General features: G+C 35.5%; 1 protein-coding gene across 4 annotated transcripts; it reads left to right on the top strand.

The window, feature by feature from the left end:
• Positions 1-885: 885 nt before the first annotated feature.
• On the top strand, positions 886-17,680 carry LOC107909117 (mediator of RNA polymerase II transcription subunit 13). 4 transcript variants are annotated; one of them, XM_041098947.1, is made up of 23 exons: positions 886-1,261; positions 2,122-2,195; positions 2,323-2,462; positions 2,579-2,665; positions 2,898-2,985; positions 3,282-3,362; positions 4,304-4,381; positions 4,485-4,564; positions 4,852-4,930; positions 5,073-5,384; positions 5,646-5,705; positions 6,559-6,793; positions 7,476-7,524; positions 7,606-7,745; positions 8,362-9,726; positions 9,932-10,199; positions 10,298-10,430; positions 11,824-11,911; positions 12,021-12,099; positions 12,665-12,960; positions 13,996-15,094; positions 15,468-15,836; positions 16,683-17,680. In XM_041098947.1, exons 1-23 carry the CDS (start codon positions 1,238-1,240, stop codon positions 17,288-17,290), a joined length of 5,832 nt encoding a protein of 1,943 aa, XP_040954881.1. In that variant the 5' UTR covers positions 886-1,237; the 3' UTR covers positions 17,291-17,680. The 4 variants fall into 4 exon arrangements, with proteins under 4 accessions (XP_040954881.1, XP_016692021.2, XP_016692023.2 ...); XM_016836534.2 differs by having other exon boundaries at positions 892-1,261; positions 6,550-6,793; XM_016836532.2 differs by having other exon boundaries at positions 6,550-6,793; positions 7,476-7,745.
• The last annotated feature ends 1,995 nt before the right edge of the window (positions 17,681-19,675 follow it).

The following is a 19,675-nucleotide window of genomic DNA, read 5'->3' as shown; positions in this document are numbered from 1 at the left end:
TTTTTCTTTCTTTAGAACTAGACCGATCGAATCAGTCAGGTCACTAGTTCTCGATTTGATTAGTTCATATAGTTCAATTAAATAAATTATTAAAAAATTATAAAAATATTAATAAAAATATTTAAAATTTTGAGAAAATCGGTTCAACTAGTTTTTTTTAGCTTGGTTCAATTGGTTTATATTAGTTCACAAGTCAATCAGTTCAACCCCTATATTTGAACTAATATCCTGAACGGTTCTCAGCCGAGCTGGTCTAATTCTAAAAATACCGATTTTGATTGATGAAATAAAAATTTTGATCCCATTAGGTAGAGCAAGCAAGTAACGAGGTTCAAAAACATAATTAATTCTTAACGTTTCGACCTCGGGATGACAAATTTCAAGTTGCCAAACATTATAAAAGTAGAAGAATGAAAAAAATACAAAAAATAAAGAGAGAAAAATAATATAAAAGATAAAAAAGGAAAATAAAAGAATTAAAAAATAAATTTTAAGTTTATATAATGTCGTGGTTTATTATTGGACAAAAAAATTAAGTATCAAATTGAGAAAAAAATATAATTTAGATACTAAATTGTGGTCAAGATCTTTTTAAAATAGATTTAACGATTTGATTAATGTTTGGACCAATTGAAGTATCAATTTGGGGAAAAAAGTAATTTATGTACCACTTTGATAAAAAAAACAGGTTAGGTATCAAGATGAGAAAAATGATATAATTTAGGTACCAATTCTTGAATTAAGCTTTTTTTTTAATAAAAGACTTAATTTTTATTTTTTAATTACATGGACTAAATCTCAAATCTATCAAAGTATAGGGACTAACAGCATATTTTAACCTAAAATAAACCATATTTAATTATTATTATTACTATTTTCGTTTTCAGAACATTGTTTTTGTTCCATCCTCGTCCCGGATCTACATATTTCTGGTTATTGTTATATATACTAACCAGAAAATTTCTGATATTGTTTTGTGTTGCGAAATAAATGAATACAAAGTGAAGTATTTTTGGGTACTGAGGGGCTTCAAAACAGTTTCGGTTGAAACTTGACACAAATAGCGGAACCCTAGAAAGCTTTATTCCCTTGGCTCTTTAATCTGCAAAAAAAAAAAAAGAAAAAAAAAGATGGCAGGTAATTCGGGGGAAAATCAATTTCAATTTTGGTCAAACTGAAGAAGAAGACGACGAACAGCGATAAAGAGAGAGAGCTTCTTCGCAGTTATTATCAAGTCATGTGGACGAATGTTTTTAGAATCGTATGTCGCTTCTTCGTTTCTCTTCTAATTTTCTATGTTTTTTTTGTTCGTTATGATCGAATTAGGGTTTTGCTAGTGCTTTTTAATTTAAATAATTCATTTTGCGAACTAGAGAATAATTCCTGATTGAATTAGTTTGAATCTCGATTAACTAACCTTGTACTGCTCACGTATTACATGGTAGCTGACTTATTTGTGGATTAACAGTTAGGCATTTGATCTCTCAGTTTTATTTTTACTTTATTTGAACGCACTTTGCGAAAATTTGAAGGTAATAAATAAATTTTTAAGCTGTTTTAAAGGATTTGCAATCCTTCTGGTTCACTAAAAATTGAATTACATAATTCATTTAACTTGGATTGATCATCATGAACATGTGCCTGACTTTTTAAGCATTTTTATCAGGTTGCTGTGAATTTTAGTGCTGTTTACTTTAATAATTCATTTGCTAACTAGAGAACAATTCCTGGTGGAACTAGTTTGAATCTTGACTAACTAACCTCATACTGCTTACTTATTACATGGTGTCTGACTTATTTGCGGATTAGCAGTTAGGCATTTTATCTTTCAGTTTTGTTTTTACTTTATTTGATTTATTATTTGCACTGAAAGCGATTTGCGAAATTTTGAAGGTAATGAAGGAAATTTTTAGTTGCTTTAAAGGATTTGCAACCTTTAGGTTTACTAGTAATTGAATTTCATACTTCATTTAACTTGGATTGATCATCATGCACATGTGCCTGACTTTTATAGCATTTTTATCAGGTTGCTGTGAATTTTGTAGTTACAAATGATTTTGAATTTTAATACCTATAAGGTTAAATACTTTCTTTAACATGGAACATGGGCCATTTCTACAGGGAGGTCTCAGTCAAGTATCATGGTTCCAGTTTCACCCTGTTGAATCTGATTTAAGCTCCCTCCCAGACAAAAGGTTAGTAACCAGGGCTTCGGTTTCTTCTCATCTTTCTACACTCTTATTGGAGCTTTTAAGAAGTAAATATTCAAGAGTTAATGTGTAAACAATCAGAAATTTATAATTTGTTTTTGAGGCTGTACAGGATAAAAGTAGAGCAGAAAGATGCTGCTACATTGTTAGTTATCTCGTCCCATCTGCAGCTACAGAAGGAGGGATTTCTTAGTGCATGGACCAATTCCTTTGTTGGACCCTGGGATCCATCTCAAGGTCTGCATAATCCAGGTTAGGTTCCAATCTTTGGTCTGTGACAATGAACTCTGCTGTAGTTTTAACTTTGAAAGAAAGAGATAAAATGCATTAATTTCCTATATCTAATGGAGTTTTATGATGCACTATAGATGAGAAGATTAAGCTGTGGCTTTTCATCCCTGGACGTCATGCATCTGTTGTGGACTCTGCTCAATCTGCAGTGTCCAGGTTAAGAGGTATCACGTAGCCCTGAGTTTCTATCATTGACTTTGTTCTTTTCTTTAGTTATATGTGTGTCTACATGCTTGCTGGTGTATTTAGTACTTGCGTATTAGGGATTTTGTAGATTAGAGTGGCACCCTTCTTTCAGTACTCAGTTTCCTTTTGTCATCTGCATGAGACACACATATAGACACATACTTCACGGTGTGAATGCACTATTTTACTCATCTATTTATTTTGTTGAAGTTGTTGCTTCTGGACTCTGGTTGGCACCTGGTGACTCAGAAGAGGTTGCTGCTGCCCTTTCTCAGGCTTTAAGGAATCGCATAGAAAGGTTTGTTTTCATCCCTTTCCTAGACCATAAACAGTATGTCATATTGGATAAGTCTTAAGTGGACCTGTCAACATTGGATCAGGCCTTAGACATGATTTTGAGGCCCAGGTCTGACCCTATTTAGTATTTAGTTAGTACAAAATATATTTTTTAATTTTTTGAATAGTAAAGTTGGCTTTTGGGCCCAATGGACTAGGCTGGGCTTTGGGCAAGAAAAATTAATGGTCATCTAAGCGTGGCCTGTTCCAGCCCATGGACTGGACTATTCTTGACCATGACTATGTTAAACTTTACAGGGCACTTTTGGGACTCTCCTACATGAGATTTGGTGATGTATTTTCAAGGTATCATCCTCCACAAATTGAAGAATCTATCAGGTACCTTTATATTTATTGTTAGATGCTAATAATTTAATTTTTACAAGTAGATATTGTGTGGCTCAAAAGGCCATGGTTACTGCATTCAGATTAACGTATGAAATAAAGAAATCATATAATGGTTATGTATGTATAAGACTTGATATGCTGAAACATCCATCATCATTATTGAGATAAGCATCTGATGCTACTTGAAGTGCTTAATTTCAATTTAACGTATTCCGCCTTATTGTTATGTCTTTGTTGGCATTACTCATGTTTTAGCTGTTTTTGTTTAATTAAATATACAGTATGCAATGTCAAAGAAGGTTAAATTTATGGTAAATATCCTGATTGCTTTTACTCTCAGTAGTGGAAGCAAGATCATGCTTTTGTGACTGCAGTGAGTTTGCATTCAGTTGCAGTCGTTTGCCCTAGAATTTTCAACTGCAATCACAGTGACAAACTAGGCTTAAACTATTATTTTATGTTGATCTTTTTTTACCTTTATAATTTATGTACCTCAATTAAACTGGCATAGGAGAAGCCTACTCTGTTTTCATTCTTGAACGAATTTGTTTGTTTGGAATGCTTATATCTGGGTATTTAATTCTCAAATGCTTGCTGGGAGGATTTTCAGAATCACAGTAGGGGGAACTACTTAATGGATGTTACCGTGCAATTGGGTGTTTCTTTTCCTTGTTATTTCTTGACCAATCACTTTCTCCCTATATATGTTATTAACTTTCTACTCTTTTAAATCTTTTTTTCCTTTTCCTCTCCTTTTGTTCTCTTTTTAACCTCTCTGTTGCCTCCGCTTTCTGCATTTAAAAAATTGAAAATTTGAGATAAAATCACTGGAAAGAAAGCTGCAAAAATTTTGCATCATGACTTATCAGCTAGTTGTATTTTCCTTCTGGTTATTCTTCACTTATGGAATGATATTTATTATTATTTTGCAGGAGAGCACAGCCTACAATTGAGTTCATCTTTGCTGCTACAGAAGAATCTATTTTTGTACATGCTATAATATCCTCAAAGTTCGTGAAGCCTGGCATCTTAATTTTCTAGCAGTTTGCACTTGGGTTGCTTTATGATTTTCCCTCTAACATGCTTTGATGCCTATTTTAATTATATTTTCAGGCACATCCGGACACTTTCAACTGGTGATATAGAAAAAGTATTAGAGCATTCTTCTAATAATACCAGTTACCTGCTTCCTGGTTCGTTCAGTGCCCTTCGCAATTCTGGTTTTTGAAAATGACTTCGAAGAGGCTTTTGTTTGTGCTTTGGTGTGTGTGTGTAAGAGTGAGAGAGATGTCAGGTTTTGGGTAAAAAAGTGTAATCAAGCTGATAAAACTGACTGTGCTATCTTGTATGATTTGTTAGTTAAGTTTCCTGCTTTTTAGAATACTAGTTTATTCATTACATCAACCTGCTTTTAAAGTTATGCGATCTTTGCTGCACCGACTAGCTTTGTGATTGTATTTATTTTGATGTTTGGTTGTAGTGATTATTTCCCCACATGGAATGTGTGGAAAACTCACAGGATGTTGTCCAAACGATCTTGTCAAGCAAGTATATTTCAGGTGGACTTTATTTATAATTTGTTCATTTGTAATTTTTTGGCACTATTACCTTCTTTCATTTATATAGAACTTACTCATTCCCCTATAGTGATAGTGCCCGGATTGATATTTTCTTTCTGCTGTTAAATTTCTTATTTTTCAGCAACTCTGGCAAAATTGGTCTACCACACCGTACTTCTCAAAGTTCTGTCTGTCAGTTGAGGGGCCAAAACTGCTATGTTAAAGTTAGTCTTGGATGCTCGAAATCTAGAGGTGACAAGCCACTGAATCCAAACCCTGATTATATCAGGAATTTACCCAAGCACCAGTCTACTGAAGCTTATGCAATGGGAAGAGTTGATCAGAAGGGACCACTAGATCTCTTATCAGTGCATGAGAAGACATTTATTTATCCACCTGAGGCTGTGCTTGTCCCTGTCTTGCAAACATCCTTTGCTAGATCCTCTCTGAGAAGGTATGTTTGAATTCTGTGGTAATTCTATTGCTGCCAGTGTTGATTTGTGTGCAATGATCCAGCTTGAGAACTGGCGAGGCCAACTTTTTCAAGCAGGCGGTATCTGGGTTTTTTGTCATATATAAAGCAGCATCCTTTTAAGACATTTCATAGTGTTTTCATCTTTGTAAAGATGAAGTGATGACGGTAACCATATTACTTGTTCCTCTCTTGTAAATTTATTTGTGTGACACTTACAAAAGCTTATATGTGAACTTGCAGATTCTGGTTACAAAACTGGATAGGACCTTCATTGGCTGGTTCATCCTTTTTTAGGCATTGGTTAGTGTTCTCTCTCTTGCTTCTCTTCTTACCCTCTTATTATCTTATTTGTTTGTTAACTTTCATGCTTTGCCTCCTTGTGGTATTCATTAAAGATTTAAGCATAAGAACTGCAAACCAATGAATTCACAATCAAAGCAAGAAAGCCTTGCGAAAAATGCATGGAATGACCATTCTAAATGAAGAAAATAATTGTTGCACAAAAGCTCCTTCATATTTGCTCTAGCCAAATTTAATATCTATTTTGAGACAGATGAAGGTAAGCCAAAAACATGATAGATCAATTGAACAAACAGAAGTAATAACCAGCAGCTTCCTATTTTGTGCCTCAATATCACAATCAGGGTGCACCTATTTCAACACATTCACCTAAACATTATACAGGGGGGACATGCTGTAAATTTTACTTGTTTAAGTGAAGAAGGAAAACTATATATGGAGGTAGGGCTACCCTAACAATCATGAATCATCTATTCTTTACTTAATACCACAATTGAAGAACTTTTTTTTCCTGCATGTAGTTATTTTATGGATGCATGTCATCTTAGTTGTGCAGAAGAAAATTCTCTGATTCTTTTCTTCTTCATTGCAATATAATAGATGAATGCAATAGATGTTGCATTCTTTTCCTAAGGTCTCTTTGACGGGACTTTCAGGCCCCCCTATCTAAAATGCATTAATCACAAAACATCCAGACTTAACTATTTTAGTGTTATGGTGAATCAGAATCGACAATGACTAAGAATATGCGAACCATAGTTGATCTTGGTTGCAAGCAATTGTAACTATGATAACATCCAGAGTTATCTCTTGAATCTTCATGTCCCTCTTATCCTGTTATTAGTTTTTGCAGTGATGGCAATTTAGATATCCTGGAAAAATCTTGGGCTGAATTCAGTGGAATACACACACAGCATTGCTATAACAGCAGCAGCAATAGTAATAATAGCAGCATAAGTTCCTTAAGTAGTAGTTCCAGTGATAGTGTGACCACAGGAGCTCGTGACCTGGAGGCAGATGCAGATTCGTCCTGTAGACAGTCTGGCTTATCTTCTAATGATCAGATGGAGACTGATTGCCTCAAACTGGTGACTCTTTTATCTATGTTTTTTAGTTACTTTTTTCTTAATTTTTGTGTGCTACTTGTGTCTATATTCTGGATGGAAGGGTGTCATCCATGCAACCATCAAATATCCACCTGATGATGCACTAACAAATATGTTATTGTGTTATTATATACTTTTTAAAACTCAGTAGACGAGAGGAATGCAAAAACATATATAGCCTATGTTTGTGCATCCATATTTTAAATTATTAGGGTTGTATGTGCTATATTTGAGTAGCCTTGTCTGGACTGGACTTCTGTTATTTGTTGAATCATAAATGTATCGAATATGAGAAAGTCCGCTTTTCGACTGGCAAGTTTACCCATTTTGATGGGAAGTACTGCAATGTTCTTCTGAGTTTATTGTTACTATATTTAATTCAAACATGCTTGAAGCCCAAATAGTGGGGTTTAGATTTTCTCCTGAATTGTGAAATCTTCGTATCTTTTTCACTACTTGTATAGGGGATTGAGATGGGCTCCTTTTCTTGCATATTTTTAGCATTTAGTCAGGAAATAACAATGACTTGTATATGGCTTTTGAATGTGAAACCATTTTGACTCTTTGAATTTAAAAGTCAACGGCATATTCATTAGTTTTATTCTCTCTAAATTCATAAAATTTTGTTCAATCACTGAAATTAATAGTTGTAATTCCTGTGTAGGGCTCCAAACGGCCACGAATTGGGATGACAGAGTCATATGGTCAAGCAGGTACTGTTACAAATGCTCCAACTGAAGATGTGTATAAGTCTAATATTAGGTCCATGGAAGTTAACAGGGCAGTGATTACAGGTGTCGGAAATGACCAAATTGGATCTAATTGGGATTGGGATGACGACGACAGGGGAATTGTCATGGATATCCAATCTCTTCTCTCTGAGTTTGGAGACTTTGGGGACTTCTTCGAAAATGATGTACTGCCATTTGGGGAGGTAATTTCTTATCCTTCCATATATTCTATAACAAAGGCTTTTTATCTGATATTTGTACCATTCGACTTAAATCACTTGGAGTGTGTTTGGATGAGGGATTTAGAGGAAGAATTTCAAGATGGTATTTTAGCATCTCAATTTTTTGCAGTCTTTAATATCATTCTTCTTCTTTTATAATCATCCTTTTCTTGTAGTCTTATCAAATTCCATTTTTCATTCTAAAAAATATTTACCCAAACAATACAATTATAACTTCTGGTTTTGAGCTGCTGCATAATAAAATGCCTTCATTTCAAAATCCCCCATCCAAAATTCACTCTTTGTTTAGAGAAGCAAAGTTTTTAAATGCTGTATATTGTTTGGAATTCATATGCATTTGTCGAGCTGTTTTAATTCATGCCTTCAAGCTGCGCACATCAACTGGATACAGTGAAAAGTTCTTTTTCAGTAAACTTTATGAATGTATTTTTTCTCTTAAACACCTCTTTTTTAGCTCAGTATATGAAGTTACAGCTGGTGTTGGCCTGCATTTGGCATTCAGTCTTCTTATTGGCACCTTTTTGCCTCAAGATAATTAAACTTTAATTGATCTCATTATGGTCTTCCTTTTGTGAAGCCCCCAGGAACTGCAGAGTCATCGGCTATTATGTTTGGTGCTTCAGATTGCGGAGATGTAGGAAGTAGTCCAGCTGGGGTGATGGATACTTCAGATCAGATGCTTTTGCCTGTAGGTCTTCCTTCCTTTGATAGCTTTAATCCACCTCTTCCACTTGTCACAGAGGAGTTTTTGAGCAAAAGTCAAGAGGTCACAAACAGTGCTGTGACATCTGGTCCATCAAATCAAACTCCAGCTTCTTCCACTGGTGAGTTTGATCATTTAATGAAAGCTGAAGCACTGATGACGTTTGCAGTTGAATATGGAGCTGTAGAAACTCCTGCAAGTGATTCATCATCAGTTTTTAGAAACCCTTATCTCCCAAAGTCTCGTAAAGTGGAGAGTTCTAATTCAAGCCAAAGTAATTACAAATATGCTGCAACGCCTCCTTCTTTCCCTTGCTTTGGTGGATTGGATGAGAAGACTGGTATGCCTATGAATCTGAAGGCCCACCCTGGAGGGCATGATTCAAACTCCATGCTCCAACTGAAGAAATATTACACTCATGTGGAAACTAGGGAAGAGAGATATGGCAGGAGGTTGCTCACACATAATGATAGCAATGCTACAAACGAGATGTCAGGAACATCTCAGTTTGGTAATTTGTATTCAATCAAGTCAGATAAGTCGGCAGGCAGGAAAATGACACAAGGTGTATTTGGTGGGGAGCGTATCCTTCTATCTATGAAGACCGTGCTTGGAACTGAAGTGGAATGTTCCATGTTCCAAGCTTCCATGTTAAGGATGAGGCACATACTTCTATCTCCCACTAGCCCTGCAACTATTAGCTTGAGTAGGCCTACAGCAAGTTCTGTTTTAAACCAGCTTCCTGATGATCCTAGTACCATGGCAGACAACCTATCTAGCCGGTATGAGGTGAAGAAAGAATCTATACCTTTCAAAGGTGCTGGTGATATTGATGGAGTAATGCTAGACGGACACCTTAATGCACCTGTAGGTGTATGGCGCACTGTTGGAGCTCCAAAAGTTTCAAAGCTTGCTACTTCAAGTATTGAAGCTAGTCCATCCTTAACCCATAATTTGTATAATGAGGAAAGTATGCTCTCTTATGGGCAAAGTCAACCACTTCAGGAACTTCTTGATGGCATTCCATTACTAGTCCAGCAAGCTACTTCCTTTGTTGATTTGGCTTTGGATGCAGATGGTGGTGACTGTCCTTACAGCTGGCTTGCATTACAAGAGCATTGGAGGCGAGGGTTTTGTTGTGGGCCTTCCATGGTTCATGCAGGTTGTGGGGGGACTTTGGCTTCTTGTCATTCCCTGGATATTGCTGGTGTGGAGTTAGTAGATCCACTTTCTGCTAATGTGAGCTTTCTTCATTGTCCAGACTACTAATTACACTAGTATCTATGGGTCCTATAATAATTAAGAGTGAACTCCATGTGATATTGCTGATAGTTATCAATGTCTGTTACTTTTCACTGTCTAAACATGTGTGTATGGATGTGATGGATTAGAGAACTTTGACTATTTATCATATGAGTCTCATGCAAAGAATATTTTCTTACAGATTCATGCTTCTTCCGTAATCAGTTTGCTGCACTCTGACATCAAATCAGCCTTAAAATCTGCATTTGGCAGTTTGGATGGTCCTTTGTCTGTCACTGACTGGTGCAGAGGTCGCGGTCAATCAGGTGATGTTGGAGCCTCTGCTGATGGATCATCTACAGAGTCCAATATAAGTGAATGCCGAGATTCTTCAAGTACCGTAACTCTCTCTGTGGGAGAAGCAGTGAGTCCATCCCAAACTTCTGTTGGCGGATCATCTTACCTTAAAGGTATGTTTACACACTATTATGTTACATTTATGGGAGTTCTGAAGAAACTTGACACGCCGAAGGGGTTTTCCTTATTGATGCAATGGCTGTTGCAATAGATGGAGGTAAAGTTGATGAGACCTGCCAAAGGAGATTGAACCAAGAAACCTCTGGTTCTGAGTTAGAGCAACAACAAAGCAGCCGGCTAAGATCAACTCTTTTTGTTCTCCCATCACCTGCCTTACTTGTTGGGTAAGTGTCCTCTATTTTTTATTTCATGTACAATTACAAGTTTGCTCAAGTCGATTGCAAATGGCCTAACAAAAATATTTAAAATTTGGCATCATCCATGTTGTCTATGCCTCATTTACCAACTTAAATAATTTCTAAAAGACATTTGACCGAGCAAAGTACCTTTGTGCTTTGCTGTTGAACCCTAGGGCTTAAGTTAATGTGCAGTGGCTGAAAAGTATGTTTTATTCTTCGATACAGCATCCATGCAGAATCTTTTTTGATTTATCTGGACAGTAGGCACAGGGCCCTTTTTTATTGACCTGCCTCTGATTTCATGCTGGGGATTTTTTTGGCCTACTGCATATGAAAGTGAAGAATACCTTGAAAAAACAAATATTATATATATCATAATTTCTACAAGGGCATGACGATAAATGCCAATAAAATTCACTTGGAATGGGTGCATGAACCATCCATGTGAATGAAATTCATTCTGGTGCAAAGAATTCTCAACGGTCATAATTAGACAATTGAGTCTACACAGATGATGCAAATTCATTTGGCTTGAACTATTCATATGAATGACATTCAATTTTAAGGAGGCTCTTTATGCCCTAGAAAGTATATTACGTTTGAAATGGTATCTGGTACAAAGAAATCATTGACAATCATGGTTAGCCAATTAAGTCTAGATTATTTATTTATTATCATAACTTTTTCTGTTAGCAAATGTTAATCAACAACTCAAAGCAGTCCCTTGCATTGCTACTGGAATGAGTCTTTAGACTGAGTTCTTCATTTTTTGATTTCCAAGATTTAGTTTGCTTATAAACATGATCTGTTGGTAGACACTTGTGGAGATTTCTTCTGCTCTCTCTCTATTTGAGAAGGAACACAATACCGAGCACATATTAATAGGGCATTAAAGGCAGGGTGTGTCGTTGGGTATTGTGGTTGAGAATTTTGCACTTCCACTCCTTGTTATCTGCAGCTACTGCTAGTCTACTATTCATGCATTGCAGGATTGTTCATAGATGAGAGTTAACTTTGCTATCCGGTGGTGCATGAAACTTTATTTTCTGACAGGAAACCTTTGATCCATTATGTTGATATAAAATTGCCAGATTAGAGTAGAAATCTATTATGAGAACATATCAGTTAAGATTAGAGTAGATCAGTTGAATTTGTTGAGATATATAACATAATTTGTGAAATGTAAATTATGTGCATAGCATGACATGACTTGCAAGTGGTAGTTTGAACAATTTTGCATGTGAAGATAAGTATGGGGTATACATGTAAGCCAAGTTGGCCCATATTTCAAATGAAGTTGATACTTTAGTCAGTGTTTGCAGTTTGCTCTATTTAAGTTATGACATTCGAACAGATAAGTGCAAATGATGACTTGTAGGTACCAGGATGATTGGCTTAAAACTTCAGGAAACTCTTTGCAGCTTTGGGAAAAGGCTCCTCTTGAGCCATATGCTCTACCAAAACCTGTAAGATTCTTCACATGGCTTGCTCCAGCTAAAACAAAAACTCTTTATTTATTGGGTTGGTCTGGTTTTAGAAATTGCTCTGTTTATAATCTGATCTTTTGGCTTGCAGATAAATTATTCTGTGATATGCCCAGATATTGATCCCCTTACTTCTGCTGCTGCTGATTTTTTTCAACAACTAGGAATCGGTATGGGGCTTCGATGCATTATTTGTTTTGTTTTCTTGGGTTTGAATTGTTTCAATTGAATATGCGGGCTATTGCTCAATAATTCAATTTAGCTATTGTACTTTTGATGCATACCTCGTGAGAAAGAAAAGGTTATATGTTTCCCAGTATGGCTTTGTCAACCCAACAAGGATTATGTTGGAAAGCATAATCTCATAAATTTTATTGGAAGAAATTAATGGTTTTGGAGCCGTGTTGACTTTGCCCAGGTGTTTGATTCTTTTATCTTTAAGGGACTTGAATCTCTCTGTACTTGATACCAAGGATGTTTTCATTGTTGTCTCATCTCTGTCTTTAGATGTTATTAACTTTTTACAACTTAGTGCAGCTGGTTTTTGCTCAAAAATCTGTTTTATAGTGAAATTGGGCAGAGACCCTATGAGTTTCCTGTGACTTGGGTCCAATTAAGATTAGTGAACATATTGATGTCAATTACCAATGCAGTTTGTTTCCTGCTCTAGTTATCATTTTGTATTTTCTGAAGCAGAAGCATGCTTATTTGATCTTATTGTTTATTTTTTCTCAGTATATGAGACATGCAAACTGGGAACTCACTCTCCTCAGAGTTTGGGAAACCAGATGGAGATTGATTCGGGGAAATGGTTTTCTTCTGGCTTTGTCCTACTTGATTGCCCCCAATCAATGAAGATAGAAAGTAGCAATGCATCTCTCCTGGGATCAATAAGTGATTTTTTTCTCTCTCTGTCAAATGGTTGGGACATGACATGCTATCTCAAATCTCTTTCTAAGGCTCTTAAAGCTTTGAAAATTGGCCAATTTTTGTTCACAAACCAAAAGGAAGGAATAAGCAGCCCATGCTTGGTAAGTATGATGTTCCTTGTACGTCTTTTATGGAAGTGGTTCTCTCTCAACATGTTCCTTGTTTGATGATGGTTGGACCATATTTACCTCAAGCAAAGGGGAAAGAAATTTCTGCTCTCTTCCTTCCACCAATTTATTAATTATGAAAAATGCATGTGAGAAATTCACTAGTCTTGACACAATACTTCAATTACCTTAAACGATATATTCGTGTATTATCTTTGAGTTTATATTTTGCTGACTGTCAAGATCCATCTAAAATCAGTATTAGTTCTACTTCACAAAGTGCATGACTTTTGTTCCTAAAAGATATATACTGTTTATTCAATATAAGATGCTGCAATTTGAAACCTTCTCTCTGGAACCATGTGCTTTTTGTCTGTATTCCTTGTTATCTTTGGAACATATGGTGTCTAGGCTAGACCTTAGTTTGGTTGTCCTTTACTTGATGGTACATGTATTAGGCAAGCTTCTTCCTTCTATTGATTTCTTTTTCACTTTCATAATTTTATTAGCATTTTTATGGCATTTATTTGTGTTTTCATTAGAAGGTTGGAGGATTTAGAATACACTTACAATAGGTATTTGATGTTCATATTTGAAAAGCACCATATCTCAGAAATATCTTGCCTGTAATGATTTACATGTTCTTCCCAAGTATCATAACTTTTCTCATTAAAAAAAGAGGGAAAAAAGAACTTGTAGGAATAGAATGTTATGATTTAAGGGTACAGCATAAATTTTAGTATAGAAGTCTATATACTTCTGTAGTGTGACTAAGATAGCAGTTAAGTTTCGGAGAGAGTTGTACTTTTGTGGAATTGATACTATATACCATTACCATCTCATTTTGTAATACCTAAATTAAGATGATTTGTTTAATTAAATAATAAACTCTTGAGCAGAATTTGTGGTCCATGGCCTTCTGTGACTTATACAATCCATTATTTGACTGCCTCATAAACTTGCTTTAGTATTGCGTAATGTGACCAAACTATTTTATCATTACCTGATCTTTTGGTTTCTTGTATTTAGGTAATATATGTGGTGTGCCCCTTCCCCGAACCTACTGCAGTCCTAAAAACGGTCATTGAATCTTCTATTGCTGTTGGATCAATTATTCTGCCCTCAGATAGGGATAAGAGATCACTACTGCACAGTCAGATAGGGAAGGCATTAAGCAGCTCAGCAGCTGCGGATGAAGCATCGGTATCAAATATTCCTGTAGTTTCTGGGTTTAGTGTTCCAAAAGTGGTTGTTCAGATTGTAACAGTGGATGCCATTTTTAGGGTTACAAGCCCACCTTTTAATGAACTCGTCATTCTTAAAGAGATGGCTTTCACTGTATACAACAAAGCTCGACGAATTTCGCGAGGATCCATGAATGATCTAGCTCTTTCATCATCATTATCTAGATCTCATTCGGTCTTAACTCCTATGACATCTATTCCAACAATATGGAAGGATTCTGTTGGTTCTCGAATCCCAGGGTCTTCTATTCCTAGAGAGGGTGAAATTGATTCCAGCTTGAGGGGTGGTGCTTGGGAAAATTCATGGCAAACACGGACAGGAGGATTAAGTTGCGACCCAAATAGAAATGGGGATTTCTTCTATCCTGACGAAGTTCGTTACATGTTTGAGCCCCTTTTTATTCTTGCAGAGTCTGGTTCTTTGGAGCATGGAGTTTCTCCTACAGCTTTTGGTAATTCAACCTCTGAAATTTCAAAGATAGTCTTGGACGAAAGTGGTGGCGGCTTCATGCAGGCTGCAAATTCTGTAGGAAGTACTGATCCTGGCTCAGGTTCTCAGCATGTTGGGTTGGAGCCTGATGGTCTTGATTCTAGTAATCAAAAGATTCCGAGCTTACATTGTTGCTATGGATGGACGGAAGATTGGCGGTGGCTGGTATGCATCTGGACGGATGCTAGGGGGGAATTGCTTGACTGCAACATATTCCCTTTTGGTGGAATTAGCAGTAGACAGGACACAAAAGGTCTACAGTGCCTGTTTGTACAAGTTTTGCAGCAGGGCTGTCAAATACTTCAGGCATGCACTTCATCCGATACTGGTATTGTCAAGCCCAGAGACTTCGTGATCACACGTATAGGAAGTTTCTATGAGCTTGAATACCTCGGTATGTCAGTTTGGTTCATCCTGTTAGTTTTTATGTTATTTTTCTCTCTCATGGCCAAAATGTTGCTGCTCATGACCTTGTTGCATTTATGGCTATCTCTAACATTCAAGCTGCCTTCTGCAATATTATTGAATGAATTGGCTATGTTATGCATATGTTGATTCTGAATTGATAATTCTGCTTCCTTCTATGAAGTTGTTTCTACAGTTGCAATTATAATCTGTTTAGCCTATTATTAGTTACAAGCTTCTAAGGACGTGGTATGCTAATATACCTTTTTTTGGTTCAAAAGTATGCTAATATACTAGAGTTCAACGGTTGTTTTTTTCTGTTTACTTGGCATTAATACCTTTTTTTTTGCACTTGACTAAAGAGTGGCAGAAAGCTATCTATTCAGTCGGTGGATCTGAGGTGAAGAAATGGCCTCTTCAGTTGCGCAGATCTGTTCCTGATGGCATGCCTGCTAACACAAATGGAACTTCATTGGATCAGCAAGAGATGAGTTTGATTCAAGAGAGAACATTGCCTTCCTCACCTAGTCCACTGTACAGTTCTCACACAAAGGCTAGCTTTATGAAAGGTGGTTTAGGACAACCTGCCGCAAGAAAGCAGCTTTTGAGTGGACAAACATCAGTTGACAACTCTAGGGGATTGCTTCAGTGGGTGCAGAGTATCAGTTTTGTTTCAGTTTCAGTTGACCATTCTTTACATCTAGTGTTGCAAGCAGATTCACCATCTTCTGGTGAGCTATCATTCACTCTTTTGGTTGATTCTCTTTTTTCGTAATATAAATGATGCTTTAAATGTTCTTATTTTCTGTTCACAATATGACTACATTGAATTGTTTGGTTAAATGAAAAGGGGACCCGAGTCTGCGGGGTAGGGGTTACCTGTCCTGTTAACCATAGTCTCTCCCAAATATTTTCATCATTCAAACCCTCATATTGTTATGCATTTTGCAGTCAAGTACAATTGGTAACTCTTTAATACTAAAGCATTAAGTATGCTGATGTGGTGCTGAATTGTGAACTTTTAATTATGAAAACATGATTTTGGAGTCTCTGAATTGGTTGATGCAAGATTGGGCGGATTCTGGAGTCTCTCCCACTGGTACTTATAGGCAAAACTATTTATAAAAAGAAGGCTCGAAAGAGGGAAAAAATGTTAGAAGGGAGAAATTGCAAGAGTGAAGGGGTGAAGGGGAGATGGACATTTGGCCTTCCATCCTACACTGTCAATGCAGTACAACTGGATTGCCACCTTTTAGATTTAGTGATAACCAAACAACTTTCCTGTAGAATAGTACTATCTCATTGGGTCCTGATGTTTACAGGGATGGATCGAGATCTGGCTCTATGAAATCATGTAGGCTAGAGTCAGATCTTGCCAACCCTGTTGACTACTTTTTCTATATTTTGCTACGCTATTGATTAGACTAGCATTCAATTTGGTATTGTCTTTTACGAAGGAACTAATCATCAAATCATTTCTTTGGTTTAGCTTTTACATTTAAGGAAAGTGAAAATGAGATCTGTATGTATTATATGTTTATACTTGTATAAACTAAGACCATTTCATTGTGTACCAGGAACTCATAGTGGTACTGGTCCGGGTCAATCAAGCTACATAGAAGGGTTCACTCCTGTCAAATCTCTTGGTTCAACTTCTGCTTCATACATGTTGATCCCATCACCCAGCATGCGGTTCCTACCTCCAACCCCTCTTCATCTGCCAACATGTCTAACTGCAGAATCACCACCGCTTGCTCATCTTCTTCATAGCAAGGGCTCTGCGATCCCTCTCTCAACTGGTTTCGTGGTTTCAAAGGCTGTACCTTCTATGAGGAAAGACTACAGAAATCACCCAAAAGAGGAATGGCCATCGGTTCTTTCCATTAGTCTCATTGATTATTATGGAGGTAATAAGGTCACCCAAGATAAAGTAATAAGAGGAACCGCAAAACAGGCAGGAAGGACTCCGAGCTCAGAATCTAGAGATTCCGAAATTGATAACCATTTGATTTTGGCATCTATTGCAGCAGAGCTTCATGCTCTGTCATGGATGACAGTTAGTCCTGGATTCTTAGATCGCCGAACCACCCTCCCGTTTCACACCGATATGGTTTTGAGACTCAGAAGATTGCTTCATTTTGCTGAGAAAGAACTCTCTGGGCAGCCTGATAAATCCCAAGTTTAAGAAGCATCAACAACAACAATGCTCCATCAATTTATGTAATACTTAAGTCTCTCTGTCCATACCTCACTCACTGTAAAACTAAAATTATATCATGTTAGGTGTATTAATGTATGTATGTATGACATCAGCTCACAAATTGGTCCCTTAGAAAAAGAGAAAAAAGTAGTGTGATCCACATCAGTTATGGCAGTGTCTGCCAATTATAGATTACGTAACTTAGGATGATTATTATTTCTGTCATATACACTTGTAACTGTTAGAATCTAATTTAGTTCTTTTTCTTTAGGTAATTTGAGTTTGAAGTGAGTCTCAAGCACAAGCTTTGAACATTGAACAACTTGGGCATGAGCTCGAAATCGAATATTCAAACCAATTGAGTTAAAAAGTAAATGACCGTTCTTTGAAATTTTCAACTTTTTGTTTTTGTTTTATATTATTACTGTTGTATGCCCGATATGATGTTTTAAGCTTGAGGAACTCTTGGTCCTAGACATGCTCTTTCAAGGTTTATAAGTAAATGAGACAAATTGAACATCCGAAGCTCCACGGAGAAACGAAAAGGGTAAAAATTTTGATTGAAAGTTCCAGAACTATTGGTGGAAAAAAGCATAAGAAAAATTCCCAATGCTATACCTGAAGAATAAAGTTTTTGAAATTTGATCTGGGATATTCTGTTATTGATTTAACAGTTTAATTATTGTCAGGCTCGCTTTACCTGCCTTACTCGGCTTAATGTTTGTGTAAGCTTGTTTATCACGAATTCGATATATTCGAGTTTAAGTTTCAGCTTTATTAATCAAGTTTAAATCAATAATATATATTAAAGGCAATGTAATTTAATTGTATGAAAATATTAAAAATAAAAAATAAAGCTTGATAAAGTTCACAAGTCGTAATAGGTATGATCAGATTTTTCTTGAATGATATTTTATAATTATTAAATCGAGTTTGAGTTTTTTTTACTGAATTGAACCCAAGTAATTTGCGAGTACCAATATTTTGTTTACGGGTAGAGCATTTTTGGTATGATAGAAAATTATCACTTTTCATGGAATTTTATTGGCTGGTATGTGATTTCAATGTTTAGTATGTAAAAATTAGTTTACTTTCCTTTTCTATAGATAATGTAAAGTGATTCCCTTGATGTTTAGCAATAATATTTTCATCAATCACAGTTCCATTGGAATCATGATATTGGAAAGCACCAAATATCTTGTAGTTTTGAATTTAAAAATAAAAAAAACTACTTGAAGCAAAATGTAGATGAAAAAAAAATGCTTTTTTATATAAATAATTCTAAAATATTAAATAATTACGAAAATAATTTGGAGGAAAAGTCATATATGAAAATGACTCGTTTGCAACAGTATTCGTTGGTGCCGTCTGACACGCTAACAGCACCATCTTCTTTTCTCCTCAATCACCTAACCGTCATATTTAAAAAAAGAAAAGAGATTTTTTTTGGTGCAACCACTGTGTTAGGCGACACTTATATGTATTTTTTAAAATACCCGTAAAAAATATCAGTATTCACGGTGGAGAAAAAAATGGCGGTACCAAAATATATTTTTTTCTAAAAAATTGATGATTGGGTAATAATTAGGGAGAAAAGGGGTGGTGTCGCTAGTTGGTTAGGCAACACCTATTTTCACGGTAACAAATAAGTCATTTTTATATATAATTTTTTCTTCAAATTATTCTCACAATTAATCAATATTTTAATGTTATTTATATAAAAAATACCGAAAAAATAAATTAATTCTCGAATTTTGAGGAATATAAAGGAATTAGAAAAAAAAGAGAGGAGAAAAATGAAAACAAGAAATATAAGAATTTGAATATGCCAAAAATGGAAACTTGAAAGGTTAATGAGTAAAAAAGTAAGCCATGAAAGTTTAATGCTGGGTTAATTATTTCAAGTCTGTTTTCAAGGTCAATGCCGTGAATAGGTCGGATGTGAATTTCAGTGGATTTATTTTTTTAAAGATTCAAGAGAAATTGTGAATATTTTTATGTATTTATATAAAAAAATCAAAACCCATCTTTGAAAAATTTTAAATTTCTTAATTTAACCATTTATTCATTTAAATTTTTAAAACTATATTTTAAGTTATTTAATTTTAACAAAATATATGAGATAAAAATTAAAATGATATAGTTATCTTTTACTTTTATAAAATATCAAATTTCTTTAGGACTCTAAAAAAATCAAGCTTCTTTAGGTAACTTACTAATTAGTTTTTTAAATTATTAATTACTTTAGTGTCATTTAAGTTGTACATTAATCATTTTAAATTCATAATTGTATTTATGAGTTTTAAAAATTAGTTTTGTTGAACATTAATTGCAAGTGAATATTGAAAATTAGAATTTAGTTTCTGTAGT

This window comes from Gossypium hirsutum, chromosome D08, assembly GCF_007990345.1.
Source record: "Gossypium hirsutum isolate 1008001.06 chromosome D08, Gossypium_hirsutum_v2.1, whole genome shotgun sequence".
Taxonomy (NCBI): Eukaryota; Viridiplantae; Streptophyta; class Magnoliopsida; order Malvales; family Malvaceae; genus Gossypium; species Gossypium hirsutum.
Note: the sequence above shows the minus strand (reverse complement) of the source record. Positions and strands in the feature narration are given on the sequence as shown.